Source organism: Tamandua tetradactyla, chromosome 20 (genome assembly GCF_023851605.1).
Source record: "Tamandua tetradactyla isolate mTamTet1 chromosome 20, mTamTet1.pri, whole genome shotgun sequence".
Taxonomy (NCBI): domain Eukaryota; kingdom Metazoa; phylum Chordata; class Mammalia; order Pilosa; family Myrmecophagidae; genus Tamandua; species Tamandua tetradactyla.
In genome coordinates, this window is record NC_135346.1 from 40,051,527 (window position 1) to 40,075,252 (window position 23,726).

The window sequence follows — 23,726 nt, forward strand, 5'->3', positions numbered from 1 at the left end:
GTCAGTCGCAACAAGGAAAGCTATTGACAAGGACTTAAATCTTAACCTGGAATTTTCTGGCTCCTGTCAGTTAAAACAACCAGACTGTGACATGATTTTGCTTTTTTTTTTTTAAACATGGGCAGGCACCAGGAATCAAACCCGGGTCTCCGGCAGGGTAGGTGAGAACTCTGCCACTGCACCGCCATTGCCCCGCGACAAGGTTTTAATATGGTCCTTTGACGTTAGCATCTTTTCAGCTTCAAGATGAAGAAAAGGGCTACATTTGGTCACAGTGAATTTTTCCCCATGTCATGAGCTGTTTCCATCCCCAGCACACTCCCACTTTCTCACTTCCTGCCCCCTACCCTGCACCGCCAGAACTGAATGAAGCCTGTATCCACTGTTGTAGTTAAGTGAGTTTGTTACCCTGACCACAGGCTAGGGATTTCAAAAGAAAACATCCATTGTAAATTAAAAAAAAAAAGATCCTAACAGATTTTCTACAAGGTTTATTCCTATTCCATACTGCCTAAAAGTACGAATGCAGCTAAACTCTGCGGAAAGTGATTAATTTCTTGAAAACGCTAAGGTCACGCTAATTGACATGACCTGTGTAATTAAGCAGTCTCTGTTTACACACCAGAAGCTCAGCCGCTGTGAGGCTGAGTTGGCTTGACAGAACGTCTTTACATGTCAAGAGATCAACAACCTTTCTTATGTTCTCCTCAGTCATCTACACAGGCCCCTGATTGCTGTTCAGAGGAGACACACTCTGGCATTGCTGTATGAAGACCAGGCTGGCCTGGCAAGCATACAAAATGGGATGAGAGAGAAGCAGCATCAGTGACAGTTGGAGAGAGCCCACTTAAGAGGCAAGAGGGTGTGTTTTCTATCAGATGTCTCCAGGACTCAGGCTTTCAATATAACTGGTAAAAGCCACATTGATATGTAAAGAGTAGGCCAGAGTTTTTTCATGCCCACAAGACACACTCTCTCACTTCCCTGCAGAGGTAACAGGGACATAAAAAATTTTGAAATCAGCTTCCTAATGAATGTACTATGAGAAAAATGACTAAAATTATATCTCTACATAGGAAACCTTCCATCAAAGTCTCTATTGCACATGTTTGGTAGTCAGGATAGCTGCAGGTAAGATTAACCTACCCCCTCCTGATTTAGTCCTGAAATTTGGGAACGACAGTTTAATTTCCTAAAAGAGTGTTCTAAGATGTCTCGGGGCTGCTTTCCCCATGCTCCACCTAGGTGAGCCAACAAAGCTTTATGGGTCTTTCTTACCCTAGAGAACGAGTCAAAACCTCCATAAGTTATATGAGGCACAGGCAGCCTGTTGAATAAGAACTTTTCTAAAGTTCACCAGTAACAACTGACCAAGACCATAGCTCTTCTCTGGAACAATGCTCGAGTTCTTCCCTTCAGCAGGAAGCCACCCTCTGCCTAATGAATGCGGGTGGTGTCCCCAAGCTCTTTATGCAGATGACACCTTCAGGCTATTTTAGAGGAAACACCTCTTCTGAAAGCCCCTCTCAGGCTTTCCTGTGATTCCAACTCATATTTGTGGCTCTCAGTTGAAAACAGAACTCTGCCCACAGACTTTGAGCAAGTTTCTTACTATTTGGAAGCAGCATCTGAGTCAGACCTCTTGGGTTGAATCACTGTTCGACCACTTGGTAGATGTGTGACCTTGGGCAAACTGCTTAAATTCTCTACGCCTCAGTTTCCTCAATTGTAAAATCGGAATAACCCATATTTCACATTCCTACGAGGGGTGTTGTGAGAATAAATATGACCACTCATATAATATATTTAGCACAATGCCTTTCACATAAGAACCCAATAAACGTTAGCTTCATCATTATCATCATTGCCAAGTCCATGGATAGATACAAACATACACACATGGACAAATATTTATATGTACATATAAGGAACACGTTGATTGTATGCACAAAAGTAAATAATAATCTCCCCAGATTGAATTCAGTTAGGAATGAATTGAGACAGGAAACACAGGAAGAGAAGCCAGCAAAGGATGGAGACACAAAAATGAGGGTGACAATAGTTCAGTTCAGGGTTTGTTGAGTAGACATTCCTGGAAATAACTAGCAGGTAACTGGATGGCAAGGTCTGAGCCTGGGCATAACATCTCAGGGACCCCAATTTGAGGGTCTTCAATACACAAGTAGTGGGTAAAGTGCTTGGGCAGAGAAGACATTCAGGTGAGCCTATAGAGTGAGAAAAGAGCCAGTTCTCGCAAGGAAACTTGGGGGAACGTTGACATTTATAGGAGGGCAGGGTAAGATCATCCTCTGCAGGAGGGCTAAGGATGAGTGAGAAAATCCAAATGATCTTGTTGTCATGGAATCCAAAGGAAAAGATGAATTTCAAGGAGGATGGAGTGGTCAACAATATGAAATGGTACAGAGAAATGTGGAAAAAAAGAGTTACAGGTGAAACTAGACTGGAGAAAAAATTGAAAGGAAGAGTAAGCGATATTTAAAGTTTCACTTTATCTTGAGGCACTTCATCCATCCTCTGATTGTATAAATATCCATGTGCCTAACACACCTAAGACCAAGTGTTGATTGTGTAGAAAGGATAAAGAATGAAATATGTAAATTTACAGAGATAAAAAATAAAATCAGTCAGGATTCATTCTGCCATAGGTTCCATCTACTCTGAGGAGGTAATGAAAGGGTGAAGGGAACAAAGTAGGTGAAACCAGAGACTCAACATGTAATGTCTCATTGTTGACAGAGAGCAATGCAGTTCTCCTTCATCCCAAAAGCAGACTGGTCATGGTAGCTGCTCCATGAGAGAAGTCTATCTATTTTATAATCAATTCAAGAATCACAGGAAAAAAGGTCAGGGTCCAGATAACTCATATGTGTTTGAAGGGCAGTATGGATCCTATGTCAGTCAGATCTCATGACTAATCAAAGGGTGCCCTCTTTAAAACCACAGTGCTGTCACTGGGCAGATTGTCAGAGATCATCAGGTAAAGGACTGAAGCAGTGGTTCTCAACCAGGGGTGATTTTGTCCCACAGGGAAGGCATTTGACAATGTCCAGAGACATTTTTGGTTGTCATGTCTGGTGATGGGAGGGTGGGAGGGTATGACTAGCATCTAGTGGGTAGAGGCCAAGGATGCTACTGAACATCTGATAAAGCACAATATATGGTCCCCTTGCCCCCAATAAGGAGATATCCAGTCTAAAATGTCAATACTGCTAAAGCTAGGAGATTCCGAATTGAATTAGTTATGCAGATTCATCTTTTAGTTTATCTCAAGGAATTTCACCAAAGGCTTACATTTATATTTTATCATTTACAAATTGCTTATGCATGCATAGTATGGTTTCATATCTTGTGACATAAGCAGAATCGTTTTTCATCCATTGTACAGTTGAGAAAACTGAGACTCCAAAGGATTACCAGACTTGCAAAATTTGACTCATGTCACCTCATTTCATGTTCTTTTTACTAAATGAAGAACAACTATTTTGGTTGCCGAAATAAAACTTCCTCATCATTTAAAAAAATAATACATAGAGTTAGTTTTCCATCTTGTATAAGAATAGCTATAGTTCTGTACTTCAAGGCCTTCAGACATGTCACTAGAGAGTTCTATGAAGGAAAGCAAGGCCCTGAAAGTCTTAAACAAATGCTCTTTTATGTTTCCAATGTTATTAAATCCCATCCCAGAGAGGTACTCCAAAGTTGGTCCTGGCACTCATAAGGTGTTAGGCAGATTAAACAGGCATGGTCATGAGACATGAATTGTCCCACACCTGGATACACCTTGCATCTAACACAAGCTTAGTCAAAGTAGATGTATGACCCATCTTAAGTATAATGCAAGTTACAAAACAGTTTATACAGAAACCCAACTGTGCTGGTTTGAAACTGTCATGTACCCCAGAAAGGCCATGTCTTTTAATCTTCACTCAGTATTGCTGGGTGGGCTCCTTTTATTGTTTCCATGGAGCTGTATCTCCACCCATTCAAGGTGGGGTTGCTTACTGGAGCCCTTTAAGAGGGAACCATTTTGGAAAGAGCCCACTGAGTCAACACAGCCCACACAGCCAGAGACCCTTGGAGATGAAGAAGGAAAATGCACCTGGGAGAGTTTCATGAAACAAGAAAACTGGGAGAGAAAGCTAGCAGACATCATCATGTGCCTTCCCAGCTGAGAGAGGTATCCAGAAGCCAAAGACCCCAACACATGCCAACCATGTGCCTCCCCAGCTGATATAGGTGTTCTGGACCCATCAGCTTTTCTTGAGTGAATGTAACCTCTTGTTGGTGCCTTAATTTGGGCATTTTCATGGCCTTAGAACTGGAACTTGTGACTTAATAAATTCCCTTTTTAAAAGCCTTTCCATTTCTGGTATATTTCATTCTAGCAGCTTACAAACTAAAACACCAACCTTATGTTGCGTGATACTTAGCAACACATGTTTAGTAGCATCACAAGTGTGGTTTCACCAGCTTAATGCAAAGCTGTTGTCATCTAATTCAACACACACACGAAACAATGAACTAGAAGGTACAAGTTTACCAAGTTGGGGTCAGAAGCTGGCCAGGGGAAACATTTCCGAGGAAACTAGGAATCTATGGATTCTCCCTGTTCATCTGTGTCAGGACAAGAGGTGGAAAGGCCAAGATAATTTTCAGAAGCATCTTAGAGTCTCAGGAGAGCATATCTTCTTTCCACTGAATTTGTTCTTTAATGAGACTAATAAGTCTCATTTCTCAAAAAAGTAACCATCACCTTGGAGTCTAGGAGATCTTGGTATTCAAACAACAACGCTCAACCATTGTTTCCTTTTTGCCCATCAAAGAATGTACAGCTAAAATTCCTCAGAAAATTCTCAGAGAGCATGTATTTCAATCTACTCTTAAAGTTAAGCTGACAAAATTTATCTCAGAGCACATTTTATCCCCTTGCTGACAGAAAGTTTGGATATACATATAAGAATCATTACTCTGATTGGGAAACTAACATTGACCCTGCAAATGAATTACCCACGAAATTAAATGGAGAGCAACACAAGGGTCTAGAACCTCACTATAGAGTGTGGTCTGTGGACCAGCAACACCTCCAGAGAGCTTGTTAGAACTTTAGAATTTCTGGCCCCCCCCAGATCTCAATTAGCACCTGCATTTTAACAAGATCCCTAGAGGATTCTTGGCATTTTTGCATTGGAAAAGCATCGCGTCTAGAACTCAGTAACCTTTTCTAAAACTCAAGTACTGTGCTGTGTCTAGGATGGTAACACATTTTTTTTCACATTTTCAACCTTTAGTAAATGTATAATTTTGTGAGGTTAAAATACAAGCGTGCTTGAGACGGTGGCAGATCTGACTGATCTTGAGAACACTTACATGTGCTTCGCAAGGATATTTCTGAAACAGAACTGAGTGTTACCATATGGCCCTAGACATGCCCTGTTCTGAAGGGGTTTGTTTTTAATGAATAATTACTGTTATTTCCAAGATTGGGAAAAGAGAGTGAGGAGAAAAGAAGGAAGAAGAGGGCATCATCTAAAACAGAACAAAGCCCTTATTCACCAATGTTCTACTTATTTATACAAACTTTAGGAAAAGAATCTACCATTTTAGTGGTCTCTTTTAACTTCACGTCACCTTTGGTGCTTTAGGCACGTGGTCCATTTATGAGCTCCTTTTAGGAAGCTTAACTGGACTCCAAGGACATCACTGCCTCAACCACTGAGCACAGGTGGTTCAGTCCCAACTCCTCCATAACAAAAACAACAGCTTGCAGATGCAGATACCTGGGGAATCAAGAACCTCACCTGCTCTTCGCCTCTGAGGAAACAACTATACCCTATGTTGTCTCCAGCCTAAGTCTTTCTTACCCAGTCCTGATATCTATGTCATTTTTGAGACTTAAGGAAGAAAGAGAGGCCCACCTGGAATCTCCGCATGTCACGAGGGTTTCCTGCATTCTTTAGGCAATTTTGGTTACATTTGAGGAAAAATTTCAAGAAGAACCTGCAAAGAAACAAATTCTCATGGTTAGTATTTCAGTATCGGTGTGGGGCGAGGGGCAGGACATAGTAAGACATTTCTGGATTATACTGTCTGTTATTGTCTGTGAATTTTCTGAAATATTCAAAACAGTGTTAGAACCAGTACTTCATCTGAGGCTTTAGGCTTTGTTTTAGATCTAAGCTGGACTTTCTTTATGAAGGGAAAACTCCGAGTAATACCAACAGATCTCACAAAAGGATTGCAGAATTGAGTCCCCCGGGAAATATTTTCAATCATACAGAGGGAATGTCTTCACCATAATTTAAGGCAGGTATCAACTGGATATAATTGCTTGAGAATTACTCATAGGCCCTGACAACAACATGGAATTTGAGCCCCATAAATTCACAGGTGATGAACTGGTAAAATATGCACTACATGAATATATGGATATGCTAAACACTTTTGATCTTATCATCTCCAAATAAAATGTTTTAATTAGTCATACCCAAGAGTAGCAGGTAAAATTCACATACTAACTAAACTCATTTGACTTCACCAATATCTGCTGTATGTTTTTCTTAGACATGCTATTTGTGATTGAATAAGGAGCAGCCTGCCCTGCTCCTTGCATCCTTGGTTCCTGAAATGGTTCTATATGAGATTCATGAGTTCTACTTGATCGGGTGACCAGACACCCCAGTTTTCCAGGGACAACATCATCCTATACCTGCCATACTGGTATAAGTGTTAACAATGCCCACTCTAACTCTCTGAAGTGTCCTGGTTTGGTTGATGAGTTAAATGGTCACCCTACAACTTGCTGTGTTATTTCTTGCATAACCACCTCGGTTCTTCAAGTCCATAACGGGAAGGTAGCAGATGTCAAAGGTGCCAGCTAGGGTATGTTTGAGGAAAGGGGCACTTTAGGAACCACCCCACGTTCTGCATTCCCTTCTTCTTTAGGCCTAAATGTGCCTGGGGATTTCAGGCCCAAATACTTTCCAAAAATATCAGAATGCATTACAATGTCAGTCAATTGAAATTTTTGTAGGAATTTTCTTTTCTTTACCTTTTCCTCATTTTAAGTTTACACTGAAGTAAAAGTCTCTCCTCAACACACATAAATCATGAAGAGCCATCACCTCATGATACCTCAGTCCTATTTGGGCTAATTGGGTTAGTATAATATCTACTAACCATATAACACCAGGGCCAATGACATGTTGAAGAGAATCAATTTCTGAATATAAATTAAGAGAAATCCCAGAAGAATCTCTCTCCTCCCTGGTCTCTTAGACTCTGCCAAAAGGGGAGAACAGTGCAGGAATAATTCTTTCTAGAGAGATGCTGACTTTTTCAACCCAAGGAATAACATCTGAAAGTGGAACTACCTTCCCGAAGTGCTTCTTGCAGCATCAGGCAACATTTGACTGCTCACCAATATAAAGCAGGCCTCTGAAACATCACTTGCCCCTACTTCCAGGCTCTTTCCACGGAGGTCAAAGTCTATCATCCTTTTGTTCAAGATAAATGACTCACCAGACACTGCCGAAGCCTGAACGTGTGAAATGAAATCTGGTTCTGGGCACACCTCCCCCAACAAAGAGCAGCACTGCCAGTCACAGGCCAACCGGCCAGTCCCAGTCTGATTAGCGTGTCCTCTTTAAACAAGGTACATTTGGGCAAGACAAGAGTCTGAGGGAGTGGTGGAAATCCTAAGTGCCTCCACATTGGCCCTTTCCTCTTGAGTTCTCAAAAGGCAAATGCTGGTTGGCCCTGGTGATCACACAGGGCTTTTTTCAGAAACCATTTACTGTCGTAGCTGGTAGTAGTGAGTTCCCCATCTTGCTGGGGCTCCAAAGACAATCGAAATGAGAAAACCGGCTACTTCTTTCACGTGAAACCAGTTGGAAACCCAAGCCCCACTTAACTGACAGTGAGTCAGCATGGTACATCGGGAAAGCCGCTTAGAAATACTTTAGAACAATGGAGTTCAGATCCTGACTCTGCCCGGGTACTAGCTGTGTGGCTTAGGACACGTAGCTGAACTTTTCTGCACCACAATTTCCTTATCTATAAATTGGGTTAATAACAGCTCCTCCTTTACAGGGCAGCTGCGAGAATCAATTGACTGTGCTCTTAACCATTATGCTACGGTAGTTTTAGTAATAATAGACACGGTGTAGCAATGACAGTAATACTATTTGTTCCAACCATCAACAGCAATAACACTAATTTGTAAATACGAGTAATAGCCCTAATAAGAGAAAAAAAAAATTTTTTTGTATAAGCACAACAGTAGCATGACTATTGTGGAGAGAAAAGTCACCAACACTCTCCCTCCAGGATGCTGCTATCCCTGGCTCCCTAAGCTTGGAATATTTGCCACCTGTGTGTGTTTAAGCCATGTGAGCTAAGACCCAACAGCCAGCTTCAGGTTGTGTTAGAAGGAGCTGTCAGCACACTCTCTGGCATCTTCAAGTCAGACAACTGCTAGCTACCATGCGGGGGTCCATCTGGTGCCAAAATGGATTTTGAAAGACAAGCAAACAGGACGCTAACTCTGCCAGAGAGAAACAGAATCAAGGGAGCAGGAATCTTCTGCCTTAAAGATGAGCAGGGGCGAGGCGCCTGTCAGCAGCCCATCGTTAGCAGAATAGCTATGCTGGTCACACACCGGATCCCCGTTACCCTAAACTGCCCTGTCACTTGGTACGCTGGCAGGGTCCCCGGCCCGCCCTCTCGACAGCGGATCGCTTGCTGAAACCCAAGGCTTGACCATCTGTCATGGGGAAGAGACGGCCATCAACCGGTGCCGGGGCCTCGCGCAAGGCCTTATGTGGCAAAGACACTCCGAAGGGCCTATTCTTTTGGGGAAAGCTAGCCCTATCCCAAGGGAGTCTCGGGAATTCTTTGAAAGTTTTCCACTAAGCAGAAGCCAAGGGTCTGACCCCTTCAGATCGTGCTTCCTTAAAGGAACAGAGAAGAGTTGCATGTAGAAGTTAAAAATATCCCCCAGTGAGTGACATTTAGATTTAGTGCACAAATTTGGGTAATGATTTATCAAGTTAAGTTTATAAGGCATCTGGGGACCCATGCAGGTCCACCGACCTATAGAGAAGATCTCAGATTCTGAGCAAGCTTTTAACAAAGCCTCGTTTCATGCTAATGAATCATCACATTTTGGATGGTAGGTGCATTTTATAAAGTGTTGTCAGGAGTGTGGCAGCCCTGCCCCAACCGCGGGACACTTACATACAGCAGGGCACAGCCCCTATTTACCCTGTAGTGTTATAAGGAGCTCCATAAACTCCAGGAAACACACAACAGGGATAGAACTCATTTTCAACTCATCATGGTTTGGTTTGGTTTAGTTTTGGGAGAAGGGGCAAAAACCCAACACCTTCCCATTAACTTTGAATACCAATAGTATTATCTTGTTTTATACACATATGTAATATAATATGTGTTACATTATTTGAAGCACAAATATCCCCAATAGCTCACTGATGCCTCATAGAAGCTCTACAAAAGAGGCAGGCCAGGAATTGTCAACTGATTTGAAGACAAGAAAACGAAGACTCAATAAAATTAAGGGATTTATCTACAGTCAAAAAGCAAACTAATATCCTACATTACCCAAAAGAATGAGTAACAGCGTGGGCTTTCCATGAATTACAGGACTTTATAAGTGACTTTAACCAATACTTAGTCTAACCTCATCTTGTGTATAAGAAAATTGAGAGGTCAGGAGATTAGCTTATGCTCACACAATGATAATAGTATAAGATGTAGAATGATAACCCATTCATCCTGACTTCTAGTTATATGGCTTTTCTAATAAAGTGTAATGCTTCTCAAAAGCCAACCCAACAAGACCTCAACACTTGAGCTATTGAAATTTTTAGCCTACTACCTCAATCAGTAAAGAGACAGTCATAAAACCAAAAATACATCCCAATACAAGTCGTGTTTAGGTTCAAACTGAAGAGTGTATCAAGCAGGCTGGCATGGGACATGAGCCCATCACTGAACATTAAACTAAATGCAGCACAGACATCTGTAGTGCAAGATTTTTATCCAGCAATTTACTTGTATCACATCTCACCAACCAATAGATATATAATCCATTGAGTACTTTCCATATGACTAGCACAGCACTGGATACGAAAAGATAACTCGAGTTCCATCAAAAAGAAAATTAATTAAATTAGCAATCAGGACCTGCCCCATCAGTACGTGGATATGAAATTAAAAATATAATCTTTTTATTCCCAACACATGGCACCAGACCCAAACCCCAATGGGTTTTCAGTAAATACTTGTTCAACTAGACAGAACTCAGGACCTCCGACGGGTAGAAATGGGAGCAGCTGACAACCAACACATTAGTATTTATATACTGGACTAGAGCATGCGGAGGAGACAAGACAGACCTGGGAATGCTCCTTAAGGTCAGTGGCCTTCTCAGTGGATAAGAATAATAGCAGGTCCACGTTGCTGCTTCCATCATAATCCTAGCTTTACTGCTTAACTCATTGTGTGACTTTAGACAAACTTCTTAGCCTCCCTGTGCCTCAATTTGCTTACCTGTAAAATCGGGGGGGAAACAGAGCCTACCTTTGAAAGTCATTAAGAATTAAATGAGATAATATATAGAGAGTGTTTAGTAGATAATATAGAGAGAGTGTTTAGTAGTTGGCTTAGAGGAAGTAAGAATTAGTTTCATCATCATTTATCCCTAGCAATTGCCTACTGCCCAGTCCTTAAAGATGCTGACATTTTCAGGTACGAAAAGTATTCTTCTCTCTTTGAATGTTAAGGTTAAGGAGAAGTAAACATCTATGTAACTGATAAGAACTATAGGTCTCATTAAATGACCTACATAAAGAAAGAAAACAAAGGTGAAATAGCCACCAGAAAGGCAACAGTGACCACAACAACTTTCCCCAAAGGCCAAAATACATAAGGGAGGGAGGCAGCAGCTTAATTCCTGGTAGACGTCACCTAGTCAGAACTGAAGGGCACACACACTAAAACTGCCCATTAGGCAACAGCCTGTACATCATTAATCATTATGCAAAGCAGTGCAATAGATCTAGGCTGAGCAGGTTCAGTTTTCGCCCTCCACCCCCACAATTCTGAAAAATCACGTTTAGATTATTTCAGCTGTTTTCATAATGTTCAGACTGGAAAGGAAAAGCATCAAGACACACCTAAACCAGGGCATAAAATCCCCATTTGCAATCTTAAGACACCCCAAAAGTTCCTCTGACTTTTGCCTGCAGATGGTTATGTAGCAGATGGTCCTTCCAAAAGATATTCAGGACACTGAAGCTCACTCTGGCCTGATGCTAGAAACAGCTGTGTGAAAACAACAGTGGGGTCCCTTCTGGGTGAAGACAAGCTGCTCCCACACATACTCACTGGAGAGTAAAGAGGGAAATTCTTCATGATTAAAAGGGCCTCTCTGGAGAAGCTGTTTCCAGAGACCAAGCCATCACCCTTTGCTTTGGCAAAGAAGAGCAGAGCCACTTTCCTCCATGGTCAAATCCACTGCCCAGAAGTAAATAAGGAAGACTTTCCAGGAGTACAAGTATGCTTCCAAATGAGAATATTTAACCAGAAAGCACCCATCCCTACCTTGGCACTTGAGCTGCCAAGGGCTTACAAAATGCCATCCCAACCTTCTAGTAACCTTCAAAGATGAAAAGTCCATCAGAGACCCAGGTTCAATTCCTGGTGCCTGCCCATGCAAAAAAAAAAAAGTCCATGAAGGGGTAAACAAGAGTCCCATGGCTGTCAGCATAAAAAGAGATGTCTCTTAAAAACAGTGCAAACCAGAAAAGTTCATTAGAAAGAGAAAACTTGATTCTCAGTGATTCTCAAGAAAACTTTGGGATTCCTAATACATAGAAGAAGCTGTACAGTACACTTCATCTGTTTGAAAATATGATACCCACGAGTCTGCCAAAATCCTTAGGATACCCTAGGACAGGCTGAGGTGCTGAACCTGTGTAAGGGTGGGAGTTCTCACTGCCAGGAGGACCTCTCCTCCTTTTCTGATGCTAAAATGCACTCCTAAGAGAGGACCTGCTTTGAATTACACCACTCCACACACATAGTCAAATTTCTGTTTGAGAGGTAGGGAAGGCAGAAAGGGGGGGAATAAGACATTTGATGGGATTCTAGCCAGATGAAGCAAATTCTCTCCACCCTCCCGCAGTGGAAGGTGGAATGATACCAAGTTGCGGCTCTATCTTGGGGATCCCAAGGGGAGAGCATGTGGCCACTGACTATTATTATTGGCCACTGACTTCAAGGAGTTTACCTTTTCCCTTAGCCAAGGTTCCTTAGATCTTGGGCATTTCTGGAAACTGTTCTCAGCCTAAAGGAGTGAGCATGATCAACTTGAAAAGCATTTGTTACCTCAGAGCTCAGAATGTAGCCTGGATCAAAGACATCTGATTAGTGGTAAGGATAAAAAAAAAAAAGTGCTGGGATGCACAGAGGGAGACTAATGGATTTAAAAATAGTTTCAAGAAAAAGGACCCACTGGAACTAGGTTTCTTCATGCTTGAAGTCAAATCTAAAAAAGGGTGAGGATGGTGAAAGGGCGGAAGAGAGGGCATATATCTAGCAGTTAGTGGAGTAATGCAATTCCTTAGAAACGATGTAGAGACAGGAAGGGAGAGCCAGGGCACTCCAGTATACCAGTTCCTTCTGCCTACCTGGCCCAACTTATTCCTTTTGCATGGAATGACTAGATATTAAGTGAGAAAGAATGACACACCCAAAGAATTGTGAGCTTGTGTAGGGTAGAGAAGGTGTTCATCTTCAGGGATGCTTTTTTGGAAAAGACTCCCCAAATACCAAGTATTTGCTTCTTGCTGAAATGTACTGTTACTAATGTTAGTCCTAAAAGTCTGATATGCAGCAGGAATGAAGCAAATAATGAACCCAAGTGTTTGTCCATCGTGGGGCTTGGGAGAGACATCTGCCTTAAACTGTTTACATTAGGAGCACGTTCGTCAAGGATCCAATGGGTCCAAAAATCCTGCCGAGATAAGACCCGGAGACAGGCTTTGAGGAAAAGCCCTCACATCTTTGACTTCTGGGTCACTGGTGCAAATCCCGGGCTGGAAAGATGAAACATCAGATAGCAATCTTGCTTCAGTAATAAGAGCCAAGCCCACAGAGCCAAGCATAAAATATGAAGCAGGAGGAGCCTCAATATTGCAACTTGGTAGTTATTTTGCTTACAGCAAGCATATGAAAATGTCTCGTGCAAGGTTCTCCTCAAAGTACTTCATTCTTCATCACAACCCTATGTAGTACTACTTCTATTTCCATTTTCCAGACAATGATACTGAGGCAAAGAGAGACTACGTAATTTGTCCAAGATTTCCCAGTTATTAAGTAGCAGAGTTGGGATTTGAATGTAGGCAGTTTGGCTCCAAAGCCCACATCCAATAGTCTATATTCCTTTGTGTGTCCTATATAAATACATCGTGGGAGTGCTTGGCATTGACTAAATCTGGCTATCTCATTTCATCATTACCAGATACATTCAAAAATAGAGCTGAAACCACCATACAAATTTCTGGCATTGTCACTAGAATATTCCCAATTATAAGTTTTAATACATTTCAATTTTGCCCATGGCCACTCTTGCCTTATTTATAATCCCTCAAATACATTTTAACCATAATGAAAGACCAGTGGGTGGGGCTGTTCACAGAGTCAAACCAAATGTGGAAAAAGATGGTCAAAGAAAAACCAATATAATGTGATCTGTTGGGAGGAGTCAATGAGCATCGGCTTAAGGAATTAGTTACACTATCTATAGTTACAGGTTCCACCAGTCACTATCTTTGAATGCCTTTCATTCAGACAGAAAGCCACAGGTTGAAAATGAAAGGCTTTTAATTTCCCCTTTCCAACATTCACGTGCTTTAATTTTTAAATCAGTTTCATTTAGAATCTGATGTTAGAATTTCACTTTTCATGCCAAGGACTCCAAGCGTTTCCAGATTAATTTCTCCTATGGAGATAATAGATGCCAGAGAGAGAGAGAGACCCAGAAGTACAAGTCCATGGTCACTGCAGCATGTGGGCTCTCAACTCAACGTTCTTTACAATACTTGATAAGCTACAAACATTAGTTTTCATTCATTCATTCATTTACTAACCAACACATACGCACAGAGAGTCTGAAATGTCCCAGTTCTTCTCTCTTAATATACCAAGATCACATTGGTTCAGGTTTTGCTCAAAGATAAATCAAAAAAAGAGAAAAGCAAGCACTTAAGCTCAAACTTCCTGGAAAACTTTTTTGACCCTTAGGATGACAAGAGTTTTTGAGCAATTGTCAAAAAAAGGTTGAATATCCATAAAACGTGGATCTGTTCTGGGTGTTCTGGCAGGGGCTGGCTCAGAAAACCTTCTGAAATCTCCAGTCATGTCAGGAGCCTACCTTCTCTTTGGTCCCCTCTCTTCCCTTTCCAGCATCATTTGCCTCAGTCACAATGATCTACATCCTGTGTCCTGAACAGGAAGTCTCCTTCCTGTCTTTGCCTTGGGCTGCATTCCCTGGGTCTGAAATGCCTTTCCCACCCTCACACCATCTCAGCTCCCCACAACCCTACTTATCCTTCCAGGTGCAGCTTAAATGCAAGGAACTCCTGAAACCTTTTCAAATACCCCCAGCAAGAATTCATCAGTTCCTCATTCACTTGCTTACAGCACTTCTCACACTTGGCCTTCACGTCTTGTACTACACTCACTTGTGTAATTGTTTGTCCCCTCCCTGATATCATAGATTCTTAAGAGTGTCTTTATATTCCCCATGGAACCTAGCACAGCTGTATAGAAAAGCACTAAATAAATATTTGATTTAAATCGACTGTAAATATTAATGGCAGTTAACTTTTAATCACGACACAAAGATTATTTCCTATTTCTATTTCTTTGATATTTTCTGACTTTTCTATAAATAAGCATTACTTTCAATGAAAAAACAAACAGCTGTATTACTACAAAAGTTGAGTTGAATATCATTCACCATAAAACCTAGGGAATGTTATCCCCATTTTAAGATGGAGAAAATTAGAAACTAAAAATGATGAGTGCCTTTCTTGAGTCCCTGTGCTCTAAAATTTGCCAGTTAATTCAAATTAGAACAGTTAAGAGCTATCCATCTCACACTCTGTAAAATGCAGACCATTTATTAGTTTCATATATGCATAATTCATAACAGTATCAAGTGGGCAGATTCCATGCCATTCATGTCCTTAATTTCCTACTTAAAAATTTCTCAAGTTAAAATTTAAATATATCTCTAAATTAAACCTGCCATTGTTCTTAAAACATTTCAGCATAATCTCGAAGGACAAAAGGCCATGTAGCTCATAGCCTGCATGAATCTCCTTAGTCTAAAATCCTAACGGCCATTCTGATGACTTTGTTGAAACCCAGTGCTTGAAACTCTTTATGGTTTACTGTTTCTTCATTCAATATATTTCTTTAGATCATCCATTTATTCTTTCTGTTGGTCTGTCATTCATTTGATATTTACTAAGCACCTTCTATGTACCAAGCATAATGCATTCAGATAACCCATCTCCTGCACTTGTGGAAGCTCACAAAAGCATACTTCATAGGACACCTGCATTAGAATTCCCCAGGAGTTTGCTCTGATAGGTGTGGAGATGAGGAGGTGGGATAGGAATCTATTTTTAGTAATCTACTCCAATAATTCTGATGCATACTGATGTTTGAGAATGGACATGTGATCAATTTAAAAATCAAGACTGTTTATATGAAATTATAGTTACATACCAGAAACAGTGAAAGAGACGGCCATCATTGAACATTAACACAGAAACTTTATGTCACATTGATTGTATACCTCAGATGGATTGTAGGGTGTGTGACTATACCTCAGTAAAATTCCATTTAAAAATATAGTAAAATACCTCTGAGTGGAAAAGAAAAATGAAATTCCTTCGCTCATCCCCTTTCGCCCCAGCTTCAAGCCACTGAGAAAGAAATGGGTTTCTGGGTGCCAGAGAAAACTGATATTTGACAAATTTTTGCTTCAAGAAAACAAAACAAGTTTACTTTCTATACATGCACACACACAAGGGAGAAAGGCATCAACTAAAGAAGTTGTTCTCTGAGAGAAAGGCAAAAAGTCTTGCAAAAGAGGAAAATTATTTTGAGCTCTTTTAAACCATCACCACGCTTTTAAAACTCTCATCGCATTTGTCTGTTCACTTTTCTCACTGCACACCCCTAGTCCCGACCCCAGCATCTCCATGTGCTATCTCCTATCGGCCCAGCCCATGTACCATTAGGAATAATAAATTAAATTTGAGCAATGGCTTCCATTGAAAAAAAAAATCAGTTCACCTTCAAACACCACACAAGCCAAGTTCTGATAAAAACAAGTAACTCCTTAATTTGGAATTGACGCTCAGGAGCAATCTCCAAATAAAGGTGACCACTGAGCATCGTGCCACCAAGAGCACTGACAACAGTCCTATGCGTTCCAAATGACTCCCGTTTCCATTATGAATGATCCAATAAGTCTGTGTGTTCTAGTCCATAATAATATAAGAAGAAATTTATCATTTTAAAATCATAATGCAAAATACAGCCTGACACTTTATTAAACACTATTTCTCATGACAGCATAAGGATGCTGATGGAAAAAGAGACTAACACAATATTGTAGGTTGAACAATGACACAATTTATATACTGCGTGGCTGCCCTGTTGCTTACTGGTTGCGCTCATTCTCTGTCTCCAAAACTCAGCCTCCCCCAACCCGTCACTTTTAAATCTCTTCAATTTGAATGGGATATATTGGGTGCAAAACACGAAAGATCTTTTAACTGACCACAAAAATCTCATGCATTTTGGCAGATCATTTTAATAAAGCAAAGAATGCTAGAGCGCAATGAGAACTTAGAAATGGTCTCGCCTGGGTATTCCTTATCTGCGGCCCATAATTATCTACATGGAGGGCTTGAGCAACTCAACACTCTGGGCATCTTTTTTTTTTTTTACGTGGGCAGGCACCGGGAATCAAACCCGGGTCCTCTGGCATGGCAGGCAAGTGTCCTTGCCTGCTGAGCCACCGTGGCCCTGGGCAATTTTTATATACATACTTTGTGGAATGGATCCAGAGTTTTCAAAAGATTGCTGAAGGAGTCTGAGTTGGCTGCCCAGAAATCCATTCTCCTTATCTTGTTAACAGTACCCCCATTTTCCCATTGGATAACTCCCTCACCCTCACTCAGAGTCCTTGTATTCCAGTAGCATCTGCACACTCCATGCTTGGAACACAGCCACACTTGTGATCCAGGCTTGGCCAGTCAGGGCATCACGTGCCCCCAACTATACGACTGTTTTAGTGATGGGTATGTGAGCCGAGTCAAAACAACCAGGTAAAAGTAACAGCTCATTGTAGGTTTTGTTTAACACACTTAAAAACAACGTGGTTCTGTTGCACTAGGGTTGAACCTGGAAAGATGTGAGACTAGGGTTGCTGGGAAATTTAATAGATTAGAGATGAATAATAGAATATACTCCATTGGCACAACATCTAATAGAGAGCAGAATCCTGCCGAAATGGATCACAGGACAAGTGAGCGCCAATAAGTGAGGGGAGGTGGTAGGGGGAGCTCACATTAAGCTCTCCAAGAGCAGTGGGGCCAAGTGGAGAGGAGATGTCTGTAAGATGTTTCCACCAAGTGGGTAGCAGAAGAAAGGAGGGTCCTACAAAAGTGTGTGTGTATGTGTGTGTGTGTGTGGAGAGAGAGAGAGAGAGAATTTTCTGTCAAGCCTGGTACTTCTAGGCTGTACAACTTCAACACCCTGTGGCTCCATTCAAGCCTCTATCTATGTATCTCTCTATTTCTCTATCTACATATATACACACATACATATATACATAGATAAAGGCAGATAGATTGATAAAGTTTTTTCCTCATACAGACTTGCTATTTACTTTCAAAATAATAGAAGCCTTTAAATCGAGCCCAGGAAGTACCATCAGTGAGTGAAACCTGCTGCATGGAAAACATATCCAGTCCTGCTGACCATATGAATTGAAGGATGAATGCCCTGTCTCCAGAAACAGCTTCCCCTCTACTCCAGCCCACTGATTCCCTGGGGGATTACAGTGCAGTGTTGCCAGGGCTTCTCATTGCAAGAAAAGCTGGAACTACATATTTTTAAGTGTGAAATTTGCCAATCTTTCAAACAATGTAAGGATCAGACAAAACAAGGTTGGTGTGGGCTCGGGTAGGGAGGTGGGTTCCCGGTTGGCAGCTTCTGATCTAAACCACAGAAACCATAATAGTCAAAGTAACAGCAACTCATCCGTCTGTGAGTAGTGCCAGGGTCTCCTCGTGTCCATTTGTAAATTAAAATGACAGCAATAATAAAAGAAAGGCCCTCGTGACTCCTAGAAATGGGACTTCTTTCATTAAAAAATCCAAAGTAATCCTTGCTTTTGAAGTCAAGAGCATGTTTTCTTTTGTTGGTTTGTGTTATTCCTTAAGAATCCTTCTCACCTGAAACCCAAACGTAGTCAAGTTTTCTCGCAGACTGTTGGCAGCTGATGGGTAAAGGGAGAAGCTGGCAAAAGCTATCTGTACCCAGGAGCAGAACTGAAGGTGGCTGCATATTTAGCAGCACGAGGTTATCCACAGACAGTGAATACAGAGACAGGGAAAACTTCCCCCTTCCCCACCTGTTCACAGCTGGATTTCCCAGGGCACTTAATTCAATCAGCAGCAGTAAGTTTTAGTAACCATTTTACAACCAATTAACCATGCAGGAAACGAAACATCTGACTTGGTACCTTCCTCCCTGCTTTCTGGAGAGTCTGTGGCCTCAAAAGTCAGCAATCTGGAACTGTCTCTATGAAAAATACTGTCAAAATCAGCACATGCAAGTTTTATCTCTTCTTATATTTAGTGGGAGGAAACGTGAATGTGCCTGGGCCATACTAGCACAGGAATTATTCCTGTTTCATATGGAATGCACCCATTTCACTCACCCTGTGCCAGGCACTGGACAATAACATGAATCTTACATGAATGATGTGTAACCCCATTAGTCAGGTCCTATTCATACCCCCATTTCCCAGGTAAAATTACTGAGGCCCGAGAGGTTGATAAAAGAACCCAAGGTCACACACCAAAAACGTGACTTCTGAGGCCACAGAATCTTCAGAAAATAAGCAGGAAAAGTACAGGATTTGAGTCAGGATACAGCTTGCTGCTTATCCATGGCCCGAATTTAAAAATGAAAGCACATGATACCAGCAGCCTTCCAGTGCTTGCTGGGATGAACTGCCTTGGCTGGGAAACAGGTTTCCAAATTGTACCAAGTTTTATCAGCAAGAATTCTCAGTTAAATCAATAATTAAAAAAAGAAGAATAGATTATACTTTTATAAGTATACTTTACTTTAAGAAATCATTTTTCTACCTTTTCTTCAATTAACCTTCACAAGAACTCTTGAAGGATGTGGCCGGAAGTGGGTAAAATCATCCCTGTTTTACAGATGAGGCCACTGAGGCTCAAGGAGGTCAAATGATAGAGTCACCCAGCTGCTTACTGACAGTCTCTGATTCCAATTCCTAGGCATTTCAGCAACAGGGGCTTCCTTTCACTTCTAGAAACATACCATGCTCTTCCCAGCTCTGGAACCCTACACATTTGTTGACCTTAGTCCTTTCTTACCCTCTAGGTGTCCCTTAAACATCACCTCTCCAGAGGGACTTCCCTGTGCCTTATCTGAATGATCCCCCTGTGAACCCCATCACTGTTTCCAATCATTTCCATCACAGCTCTTTTTACATTTGGACCTATAAATTTATCTTTCTTTTTAACTCAAAGCCTATCACAGAGTTTGGCACAACTGGCTGTCAAATATTTGCTGAATGAATGTGCAAGCGAAAGAATGAATGCTTGAAAGATTCCAACTCTCTGTTTTTTCTGATTTTTAATAGCAACCAAGAGACAGGACTTTCTCCCCAGACTTCTGGCCAGATCCCCTCGTGGGGTGATAGATGAAAAGATATCCTGCCCCAGTGATATTTGAGGGCCTGCCTGCTGAAATGAAACCATGATGGGACTATTTCCCTTTCCCGCCCCCAAACAGGCAAAAACATTGTTCTTCAACCCATTTCCCATCAACTCAAGGCTAGATTCCTAAGCATGGCAGGGTGACCAACACAACATGGGAGAGATAAATAAAATGGCTATGATTCGTTAGTTTTCCTTATTAAAGGAAAGTACAGAATCCTCAAAGTTGAACAGAGAAGAAATTCCAGACAGATATAAAAGGCTCCAATTGAGGTCCCTAATTCTTCTCTAAGTTGTCATTTCTCCCTCTAGGGTTCTTCCCCTGACTGCTATGATATGAGAGGGAGACACCTCTGACTGAGATGTGGCAAACCCTCCCACTTCAACTTAAGTCAAGAGCTGTGGAGAGGGAACACCGGGTCTGCACAGAGCCCAGTTTGTATTCTCTCCCAACTGAATAGTCTCTTTCCAGAACTGTTTTCCTGAGCCCTTGGAGTGTTTTGAGTCTGATTTACAAAGATGAATATGATGATAAATTGTTCTCTAAAGCAGCAGCCTGGGAAAATGTGGGGTTTCGTGCATTTTTTTCTTGGACTACGGGATCCAGTTTGCACGCACACAAACTGAGCCAAGATGATTCAAAATACCAACTTCCGCCTGATGACAGTTAGTTGATTGATTGATTTTTAGGGTAAAGTAGCCTAACTAAATACTTTACCAAAGTTTTAGGCTAGGGGACAAAAAATAATGGAGAAAAGCAGAGCTGCTGTTTATGGAGTGGTTACTATGTGTCAGGTATTGTACACACGAAGACTTTCTTTTCATCCTCACCACAAGTCCCACCCTCCCTTAATTCTCCAGGTAAGGAAACAGCTGCATCACAGAGAAGTGTCTTGCCTATCAACAATCACTCATGGCAGGTCTAGCCAAGATTTGAATGCAGGGTGTCATTATCAGCCTGCACTCGCAAGGACTAGCACAGGGCTCTCTTCACACTCTGTGCAGCAAGGCGGGGCGGGGGGAGGACGGGCATGGGGGGGTGTGTGTGCAGCTATCCACATGCGCCAGCAGCTACATACATCTCTCATCTGTAGACACTATGTAGTAAAATCTGCATACATGCTTACCTATTTGAAAAAATAAAATAAGCCTCCTTTTCCCCCTGAAGTAATTACCCCTTTCCTTATGATCTGGACCAAATCCACCCCTGCTCTCATCTTTCTCCCACTCCCTGTTTCGAGGCCTATGCTGCGGCCACACTGGACCACATCTCCTTTCTCTGCCTTGCCCCCTCTGCACCTCTGCACACCACGCACTAGGCCTGCCCCCCAGCATCCTCCTCCTTCCCCCTTCCCATCCCTTACCCACCCGAACAACAGATCGTCAATGGAAACTGAGTTCAAATATCACATCCACTGGTGCCCTGCCTGGCTCTCCCAAACAAATATCTCCAAACTCCCTCCTCTGTGCACCCCTCTTATTTATAATGTTGCAGATTGCAAATCTCTTTTCTCTGTTGCCCCTTTACAAAGTTCCCTCACTCATTCACTACGACGTAAATTTTTATTATAAGATTAAAGTTTTGAAGACTGAAATTTTACCAACATTCTAAATGTTCTCTTTTGGTGCTGTTAATCATTGCATTAGAATACTTCACTGGGGTCTTTATATTCGTTGAACTGCTCACATTTCTTACCTCAGGAACTAAGCATAAAGCAAGCATAAGTGCTTTCATGCCTCAAATCAGACAATCCATTCACCAGTAGTCTCGTGACGGTGTTGGGTAGTGTGCTTTTCTATACTAAACACGGAGAGTGGGAAAAAATCCATTTAACTCTGATTTCTGGCTCTTTGCTAGAAAGCTTTATAAGTTGCTTCTTGGTCTCACCTCGTGGAAGGGTCACTGCTTTAGCTGGGATTGTGACAAGCCTCTCCAGAATTAGAGTACTTTATTATCACATTAGTACTGGGAAAAGTCACATAATTAACAGAATTTATCCTCATTTACTCTGTAAAAGCACTAATATTCAATCTCTCTGCCTCTGTTTAATTACTTCCCTTAACACAATTTTTTTTTTCAACTTTGACCCTTCCTGGACTCATCTGCAGAAATGTGTTAAAACTTTATTCTCCTCCGCTCCATTTAAGTTACTTTATTCATTTGAATAATCATACAAGGCATGCCAGGGTCTGTCATAACTCACACAATGCCTTTGAATTAGCAGCCGTAACAGTGTCATACTTTTGCTGGCAATCCTCTGTTCAGAGTCAGTGGTGACAGCCACCAGAATGCCTGTTAATTGTAATATGACACTGGCACGACTCCAGGTGCGAGCTAGTGGTAAACCGGCATTAGTTCAGGTGCCTAAGAAATTCAGAAGCCCAGACATCACAACTCTTTAAACAGAAGAGTGACTCGCCTGACACATGTTGCCTTCTCAGATAATGCTTTTCAAGCCCGTTTGCTCACGAGGATGGGAGGAGTGCACACACATACACACACACAAACACATCAAAATAAAGTCACCATCAGATAACAACTCCAGAAGGTCTGCACTTGCGTTTGCACCCCCACCCCACCCTCACCCCCATTTTTCTTTTTAAGGCAGCAAAGTATAAAAAAAATCAAGGATTCAATGACACTTAGGAGAGGCCAAATGCCTTGCTCCTCTTTTCCTAAAAGCACAGGTTAAAAACCGCGCTTCTGCATTTCAAATTAAGAAGATTCGGGCTGTGTTGGGAAGATGGGGCTTAGAGGAGAGGTGAGAGTATCTGGCTTGGATAGATCATTCGCACGATGAAAGAGTTTGTTCACTGTCTCATCAAAGGTAAATCCTTCCTGATGAGTTTGGGGCTGGGGCTAGGTGAGTGATGGTGAGACAAAGGACAAATCTGGCAGCAGCCTTGGTGCCTGAGTACAGGGAGCTTCGGGAGCAGAGGATGAAGGCAGCTCCTCCTGCTGCTTCCCTGGTTGGCTATCAAGGGAAGACTCAGCCTCCCTCCATTTTCCCTCAAGAGACATATTCAGCTGGAATGCAGACAGCAAATGAGACGTCTTCCTTTTCTGCCCTCCATTGTACCCAGGTGCACCCAGGGAAGTGCATTGGTCTCTATCATGAATTAGAATAATCTCGTGAGTCCTCAAACATGACATGGACCATGTCCACTGGGAAGGAAGAGAATTCTCCCACCTCCAAATTTCAGCTCAATCGCTCCTTTTGCACATGATGCCTTTGAACATTCACCACCTTTCAAGGCCGGGTTTACAGTCTTCCTCTTCCAATAAACCTCCCAGATCTTCTCAGTGGAGTGAATGCCTCTCTCCTCCATACATCTAAGGCATTCAAAGTCTATGAATACCTTTCTTATGAAATTCATCACAATGTATATTTAGGTTATTATATTTATATAGGTCATTTATTTTCAGGTTATCTATGCACGCGTCTGATTGCCTTACTTAACTGTGAACACTTAGAAGAGACTACGGGTGTGAAGGCTTTGCCCAACCTCAGTGAACACACGTGAGGCCATTCCTGGCTAAAACTGACTAATTCCCTTTTTCCTCCAAAACTGTCCTTCACTTAACCTTCGGTGAAACGCCTCGCCTTGAAAGTTTGTCAT

General features: G+C 41.8%; 1 protein-coding gene across 9 annotated transcripts in view; it reads right to left on the minus strand.

Moving 5' to 3' along the window:
• The window catches only part of EBF1 (EBF transcription factor 1), a 387,329-nt gene that overhangs the window by 132,860 nt on the left and 230,743 nt on the right, over nt 1–23,726 (minus strand). For all 9 annotated transcript variants that reach the window (XM_077137554.1, XM_077137549.1, XM_077137553.1 and 6 more), the window contains exon 7: nt 5,937–6,018. In XM_077137554.1, coding sequence (XP_076993669.1) covers nt 5,937–6,018 — 82 coding nt within the window. The remainder of the gene's footprint in view (nt 1–5,936; nt 6,019–23,726) is intronic.